At 40.3% G+C, this 8584-nt stretch overlaps 1 protein-coding gene across 1 annotated transcript; it reads left to right on the top strand.

The window, feature by feature from the left end:
• The first annotated feature begins 861 nt into the window (after positions 1 to 861).
• LOC101833794 (syntaxin-3-like) lies at positions 862 to 1762 on the top strand. The gene is made up of 2 exons (XM_005083004.1): positions 862 to 1214; positions 1273 to 1762. The coding sequence occupies exons 1-2, from the start codon at positions 862 to 864 to the stop codon at positions 1760 to 1762; spliced, it is 843 nt and encodes a 280-aa protein (XP_005083061.1).
• Positions 1763 to 8584: the final 6822 nt, after the last annotated feature.

Here is an 8584-nt window from a genome sequence, read left to right as displayed (position 1 = left end):
ATTCAATTATGGGAAGGAGTTTAATGAGTGACGGGCTGGTAGGCACTTGATAGAATGATAACAGGCAGGTTTTAGTTATAGATAATGAACTGGAGTCTCTGGCCCGCATTAAGAAAGGATGAAAAAGATTATTATTAAATGAGACAAGTCTTCAGTCTGGAAGCTATGTTTTTCTTCTTTCCTTCACTAGTGAGTAGACTATTTGATCTGTGTGTTTCTTTGCATGAGTATGTTAGTTCTCAATCTTTTTTTTGTTTTTTTGAGACAGGTTTTCTCTGTATTTTTTAGAGGCTGTCCTGGAACTCACTTTGTAGACCAGGCTGGCCTCGAACTCACAGAGATCCACCTGCCTCTGCCTCCCGAGTGCTGGGATTAAAGGCATGTGTCACCAACGCCCGGCTAGTTCTCAATCTTAAGTAATGAATCTACAGTTATTTGTGAGCATTTCTCAATCCTTTCCTTACCTGTATTTTGTACATACTTGGTTACCTTTCTTGAACCCAACAACAATGCTCCCAAGGGCTATTCAAATTCCAGACTTTTACTTTCTTACCACCTAGCCCGGAGCCCTAGAGTTCATATATATTCTTACCTCAGCTCTTGGCAAATCAAGCAAATGCCTGGCCCGTTCCTGGAATACAATTTAGTCCATCCTGCCTGACACTCCTGATACTGAATAAACAGTTCAGTTGCCTTTTGGCTTTGTCATTGTTTGCTTGCCTGGGAAGGAAAGACTTTTAATAGCTTCTACTGGCGCAAAACAGAGCTGTCCCTGACTTCATACACCACAGACAAAGCTGATGGATACATCTCTCTCCAGAGTCATTGCAGTACTGATATGGCAAGCAGCTGGAGTTGAAGATGAAGGACCGATTAGAGGAACTGAAGAACCACATTAACCACGGAAGAGTCCCTTCAGAGATGGACGACACCTTGATGTTTGACAACCATGCTTTTGAGAAGACTGAAACAAACCCCATAGAAAAGTTTTTACAGGAAGTAGCTGAGCTGTCCCTGGCACTGGCTGAGTTAGAAGGGCTGTCTCAGCTAACAGACAAGAAGCAGCAAGGTGTCCTGTGTTGTACCGCAGAGGAGAGTGTGTTCAAGGAGAAGAATGAATTGCACGTCATAATCATAAAAGCTTCCTTTGCCAGCCAAGCCCAGCTCATTCAACCTCAGCTAAGCACCATCCAAGCACAAGCTGGCCACAGACTGTAAGTACTGGCGGGCTGAGCATCGCATTCGTCAGAGCCAGCTCTCTTTTCTCCTTAGTTACTACCGTGACATCATCAACCACCACTATGCCTGTGAGACTCAGAATATGGTCAGGCTGAAGGAGAAGATGGTGAGACAGGCAGAACTGGCTGGGGTGAAGCTCCAGGAAGAGGATCTGGAGAAACTGGTGGCTAACCCTGTGCCTCCTCAAATGGTGGGTTGTGATCTAGATGTTTTGAATGCTAAGCAAGGCCTAGCTCTGGCCGAAGTATGTCAACGGCAGCTGCTGGACCTTGAGTACCATATCAGTGAATTGCACAGTGTCTTTTTCCAAGTAGAAATGTTCGTCTCAGGACAGCACGAGTTGCTGGATAGCATTGAGTACAACATTTTGCACACCCAGGATTACGTTGAACAATCAAATGAGACAGTGAAGAAAGCCCTAAAATGTAAGCGCCAATCAAGCTTTTTGATGGTGGTATCAACTGTGTCGGGTCTTTGTGCCTGCTGTACATGCTTGTCCTGTATCACCAGGCCTGTGCATTGAGCAGGAAATGTGACTCTGGTGGAGTGAGCAGATGCTGAAGAACAAAGATACCGATTTGGTATATAACCTTGAGGTTAGCATTGCAAATAAATGAGTGCCAACATCTGAGCTGGCAGACCGAATGTGACTTGTCTGTTTCCTCCAAGGTAGCAGCAGGCAGTTAATAGGCTATTCTGGTGTGCTTTTCCTTATTGTTGTGAAATATGTTGCATTAAAACAAAACTGTTCAAGTCTGACTGCTTCTGAAGACACTGTTGCTCAGGAATTAGTGTTTCCTTCATTTGCTTTTACAGCTGCTTGCTTTAAATTCCAGGATGACACACTTTTCTTATTTTCTACTATTGGAATCTCTTTAGTGTTTTATATAAATACAAATGCTCCTTTCTAAAAGAACAGCTAAAAAAAGAATAGGGCATATCACACTGCCTTACTTTCTACTTTTATGGCTGTGATTATAACACCATAGGCAAGTTAACTTATATTAGAAAGAATTCAATGTGGAGATAATGGCTTAGGAGGACTAAAGTCATGGCCATCATTGTAGGGACCATGACATCAGGCTGACAGGCAGGCATGACACGGGAGCAGTTGTTGAGACTTCATGTCTTTAGACACTACCATGAGGCAGAGAGAGCTAACTGGGAATGGTTGGACTTTTGAAACTTAAAGCCCACCCTCAGTGACAACCTCTTTTAACATGGCCACACCTCCTAATCCTTTCCAAGCAGTTTCAATAGCTAGTACCAAGTGTTTAACTATGAGCCTCTGGGGGTCATTCTCATTTGAATCATCACACACACTGAGAATTCAATAGAACAAGGCAGGCATACAGATGGTGAATTGGGAAGCAAATGATGCCAGGAAGAGAAAAATTTCAAAAGTCAGTTAAAGGAGTATGAAAACTTGAGAGACTGGATGGTGGTGGGCAGGATACTGAGGAAAGTCACCAAAAAGTAGAGTACAAGATTATTGGAATGTTCTATGTACAGTTAGGAACTCAGGGATGGAAAAAGTATGATGAAACTTGATTTGGAGGCTACCCACTTTCCTTAGCTCAACTGCCATCTGCTGTTTTTATTCTGGGGAGAAAATTTCCCAGTTTGTCCTTCCTTGAGTTGGTCAGACAATAGTTTGTAAAAACATGTGGCAATGATATGTATGGAGGAAGATAGGGAGTTCTGGGCCAGAAGAATTTCCGTGGTGTAGACAGAAATGGGCCTTGGCTAGGATGTCAGGGCATATGAAGTTTTCCAAAGGGGAATTCATGCTCCATGAACAAAGTAAGTTTTAAGAATACTTAGCTTCAAACACTGAACTGAACTCAAGGAATCCAGTGACAGAGAGGGAGGACTGATGAGCAAAGTGGTTAAGACTGGGCTGGTTTAACCCCCAGAAACAGCTGACCTGACAAGGGTTAACTCTTGAATCCCAGACTGATGCCTGGGAATCCAGCATGGGACTGATCAAGACTCCCTGACTGTGGGTGTCAGTGAGGAGGCCTAGGTAATCTATTGGGCCTTGGGCAGTAGATCAGTATTTATCCCGGGTATACAAATGGACTTTGGGCTCCCATCCAACAATGAGAGATGCACTCTCACCCTGCTACTTGGAGAAGGGTCTAGGCCCTGCTAAGGATGAAATGACAGACTATGGACACCACCATGGTGGGCCTCACCCTCCCTGGGGAAATGAGGGGATATTGGAGGGGTTGGTGGGAGGGCGTGGGAGGAGGGGAGGGAAAGGGAGAGGGACCTGGAATTGACATGTGAAGCAACCTTGTTTCTAATTTAAATTTAAATTTAAAAATAATAAAAAAGAATACTTAGCTTTAGTTACTCATAAGTGACTCACAACCATGCACACGTTGCCAAACACAGGAGTCCTTTTTTCTTTTCTTTTCTCTCTCTCTCTCTCTTTTTAAGACAGGGTTTCTCTGGCTGTCCTGGAACTAGCTCTGCAGACCATGCTGGCCTTGAACTCACAGAGATACACCTGCCTCTGCCTCCCAAGTGCTGGGATTAAAGGTATGCACCACACTGCCCGGCCCTTTTTGCTTTCTTTATATATTGAAAATAATTAATTTCCATTTTCTAAGGAAGCATTTCTCTACAATAGTTTCTAAAGACAAAACAAACTTGTGTATGTGGATCTTCCTAATTCAGTAGCAACACCACCTGTAGCCAGAACCTCCCTCTCTCTGAACTCTTACATGATTTGTTTTGAAATATCACCAATAAGGGGAATGCTGTCAGCAGGGTTTCTATTAGTTCAGGTAGTGTCACTCAAGTCCCCCAAAGAAATTCTCCTCAAAGGACAAGGTTCTGATCAAATTAGAATAGTTTCAGCATCTTTTCTAAACACTGGAAATGAAAATGGTGTATGAATTCAATGTGTGAGTCATTTTAAAGGATTATAAATACCTGTTCGGTTGGAACATCCCGCTTGCCCCTGCATGGTCTGGTAAGCACCATCCCCCTCCCCCTCTCTCTAAAGCCTACCTGCTCAGTGCTCAGAGAGTCTCTGAACAAAGGGAATGCACCAAAAAGTCCAGTTCCACATTCTTGGTGGCTGTGGCAGCTCCTCCCCTGAAGGTATCAGCCACACAAATACTCACCTAAAGTGCTCAGCTTTTGACCATGCTTCCATAAACCGAGCTTTTGGTGGACACATCATCACCCCTCGCCTACAGCCTATATAATCTCCCTGCATTAGCCAGGGTGGGAGGCTCTCAGGCCTTGATCTCTGGGACTAGAGAACTTGCCTTGGAGTTTCTTTGCTCAAATAAATATGTTGCTATACTTTTTCAGTTTCTATCTGGCTTACTGCATCAGTGGAGAAACCTATTGTTGGGGGGAGGACACAGAAAGCCTACTGATACCTTTGGACAGACATTGTACAGTTTTGCCGTATTTGTTGAACTGTCATTCTTGTACTTGCTGACAGGTGCTCGGCTTTCAATTTTTATAAATTGGAACGGACTAATTAGATACTTTTCTCCTAAGTAATGAAGGTGAGCTTTCAAAACAAAATCACTGCAGTCTTGTTGCTATTGTCCTAGACAAACTCCATGATCAGAAATATCAAGAAACTGATGTTTATATATGCTCACATTATTTACACTGGAATAAATATATTTAAAACTCATTATAATATGTTTTCTTGCATTATGCTTGTGCATTTAGCCACAAAGCATGATGGAATTAATAAGATGTTAGTTGGAATGCTAAGTGACATTTTTCTTATGGAGCTCCTGCCGATGAGGTTTTCCACTTATTTCCTTCTGAGTACCTGTATGTTTTCATATTTCTTGTTATTTCAGCATGGATTGTTGTTTTTGAGTATCCTGTCACTGACCTTGAGAATCAGAAATGGCAGAAGAGATTTCTCTGTTGCTAGGAACCATAATTTTTCATTATTTATGAAAGCACAGTTACAGACAATTCCATTTGTCACTACAGTTTTAACTTGAGGAAAAAAAGTATGCCCAATTTGTGAGTGTTTGTGTATATGAGAAGGGGCATGGGAAAAGAGGACCTTGGAAGATAAGGTTCCAGGAGGAACTGCACACTTAACAAAGTACAGGGATATTTTTATTTATGTACTGTAATGTACAGGAAAAGACCGCATTTTTGTGACTTGTTGCCTAGCAATTTATCATGTTTTATTATTTAAAAAACCTGTCATAGTTATTTCTTTTTAAGACAAAGAGTATTATCCCTGTTTTATAGTTGAGTTAGCCGGTGTCAAACGAGGAACATGAGATGTCCTAGGTATTATTCCTGTTTAATTTCTTTTGGGGGGTGTTTGTTTTTGAGACACAGTTCTCTGTGTATCAATGGCTGTCCTGGAACTCACTCTGTAGACCAGGCTGGCCTTGAACTCAGAGATCTGCCTGTTTCTGTCTCCAGAATGCTAGGATTAAAGGAATGTGCCCCCACTACCAGGCCACAAACTGCCATTTTCATAAATGAGTTTCTTGATAGGCATTCAGATCTCTGATCAACATAATTAGTGATGTGGTACCTAAATTATCAGCAAAGAGGAAGGTCAGTTTATACTGGAAGCTTGAAAGCTGTGTCTCATCAGACTTTGCCCATACTAATTAAAACTGTGATCTTGGTTATGTCTTTGCTCAACCAGTTAGAATTAAATTATTCATATTTGGTTCTTAAGTCCTAAGTGAAGCAGAATGAGTAGCCACATCTTGTGGTAATGACTAAGGAAGAATTACACGTCAGTATTTGTGAGCACCATGATGGGAATAAGAATACTTTTGAAAGATCTTGTGTTGTTGTGAGGTGTTGGGAAGAAGAAAATGAGACAGTTAACCAATGGAATAAACACTACAGTAGAAATAATGTTCTAGACTTTATTCTCTCATCATTTCACTTTCTTTATCTGTGGAATGAGGCATTCGTGGAGATGATTACCAAATTCATTCCTAGCATACCTAACTTTTTTTCTGTTATTGCCCCAGCAAGAGCATCCTCAAATGATTTAAAAAAGACTTCTTACATATGAACAATTTTTACATTTGTACTTCATAACCAAGATCTGTGGATGGGTTTTGGGTTATAGCAACCACTGAAAACCTTTGCTTCCTTTTAAAATTTGAAAATACTTGCCATCTCAAAAAATATCATGTTATTATCTGATTTCAGAGATAGATTAGTGAATAAGAAACTTTTTGTTTCATGTAACCCTATTCATTCTTGGTATAATTTTCTGAGCTCTTGAGTCCTTTCCCGAAAGTCCTTGCTTATGCTTATTTACATTGAAGTATTTTACCTGTTTCCCTCAAGCAGCTCAGAGTCTCAGGTCTTGCATTAAAGTCTTTGTTCCAATTTGAACTGCTTTTTTTGTACAGTTTGAGAAACATGGATGTAGTTTGTTTCTTTCTTCCTTCCTTTCTCTCTTTCTTTCTCCCTCTTTCCTTTCTCCATCACCGTTCCTTCCTTTATTGTTTCTTTCTTTGTTTCTAGTCTTCTACCTGGGCATATTGATTCCTACCACGCTATTTGTTGGAAAAGCTGTTTTTTTCCAATGTGTGCTTTTGCCATCTTGTTAGTGTCGCAGGTGTTGTTGTGCTTATTTGTAACTCAGAATTTTGGCAGTGAAGGTTAGAGGATCAGAAGGTTAAGACCAACTTGTTCTATGTGACACTCTGTTTTAAAAATGCCCACAAATCTGGGTGTCTATAGATGTTAGGTTTGTTTCTGAATTTGGTATTATATTCCTTTGGCCTAACCTATAACTGATATCGTGAATTGTGATACTTCCCACATTTCTTTCTACTTAGAATCACTTTGGCTATTCAGGATCATTTTTGCTTCAATATGGATTTTAGGATTTTTTCTAGTTCTTTGATGAATGTATTTGGAATTTTAACATTGTGTTGATTCTTTTCATTACTTTGAACACAGTTGTCCTCACAATATTACTTCTATGAACATGCAAGGAACTTCTATCTTCTAGCATCTTCACTTTTGTTGTTGGTGTTGTTTTTGTTTTCCAAGATAGAGTTACTCTGTGTAGCCTTGGCTGTCCTAGAACTCCCTCTGTAAATCAGGGTGTCCTCAAACTCACAGAAATCTGCCTGCCTCTGCCTCCCAAATGCTAGGATTAAAGGCTGGCATCACCACCACCAGCCTTCATTTTCTTTTGTTTTAAATGTTAACGTTTTTTATTCTAGAAATCTTTCACCTCTTAGGTATATTCTCAGGCACTTTGAGCCTTATTATGTGGTCTGGTCGTAGAACTCAGGACTTTGGACATACTTGACAAGTGCTCTACTACTAAGATGCATTTCCAGCCAGCAACTATTGTGAATAGAGTTGTTTCCATTTTTAGAAAGTTCATTACCACTATTCTACTATTTTTTGCACATTGAATTTTTGCCTCATGTTAATTGACTTGGACTTGACCTGTTGAGGAGACAAGGGAAGGAAGAAAGGACAGATACATAGACACAGGTACAGGAAATTTGGGAGCAAGAGGGCCCTGCTCACTCTGCTGGAGCATCACTAAGCAGCAACCAGGAACCTCGGTATATTTGTTATGTGCAGCATGGGGGTCAGAGTTAGCAAGTTTTGGTGAGAGGTCTCTGTGGGCAAGCAGTTTTATGGTGCAGTCATTTAGGAGAAAGAAGCTGCCATTACTAGTTTTGGCACACACTCATCAATCCTCGGTAACTTATCTGCCCTTTATTCATTCACTCAATGCTTCCACACTATTATTCGCTGAAGTTTCCTACAAGATCTGAGAGTTTTGGTGGAATATCTAGGGTTTTAAGTATAAAATCATGCCATCTACAAATAGGGATTTTAAAAAATTTGTCGTTCACATTTGTATCCCCTTTTATTTCTTTCTTGTAACTTATTGCTCTATCTAAGATTTTGAGAACTATATTAGTTGAATAAGAGTGAAAAGAGTGACACTGTCTTGTTCCTGATTTTAGAGCTGCTCTCATTTTCTCCTATTTGGTACAGTGTTGGCTATTGGGTTGTCATATATAGCCTTAATTATGTTGAAATTTGTTCTTTCTATCACTCAGGTTTTTTTTTCAGTTTATAAGCTTGAAAGTATGCTTAACTTTGTCAAAGACAAATCTATATCCATTGACAATCATCTGACTTTTGTCCTTAAACCTGTTTATGTGTTCTATTAAACTTGATGATTATACAGGTTGAATCATCTTTACATCCTTGAAGGAAACATATTTGGTCATGGTGTATGATGTTCTTTACACGTTCTCCAATTTGTTTTACATTTTATTGAGAAATTTTGCCTCTATTTTAATCAGGGAAATTGGACAAGAGTGTT

This window comes from Mesocricetus auratus, unplaced genomic scaffold, assembly GCF_017639785.1.
Source record: "Mesocricetus auratus isolate SY011 unplaced genomic scaffold, BCM_Maur_2.0 Super-Scaffold_100003, whole genome shotgun sequence".
Classification (NCBI taxonomy): Eukaryota; Metazoa; Chordata; class Mammalia; order Rodentia; family Cricetidae; genus Mesocricetus; species Mesocricetus auratus.
This window is presented reverse-complemented; position numbering and strand designations above follow the sequence as displayed.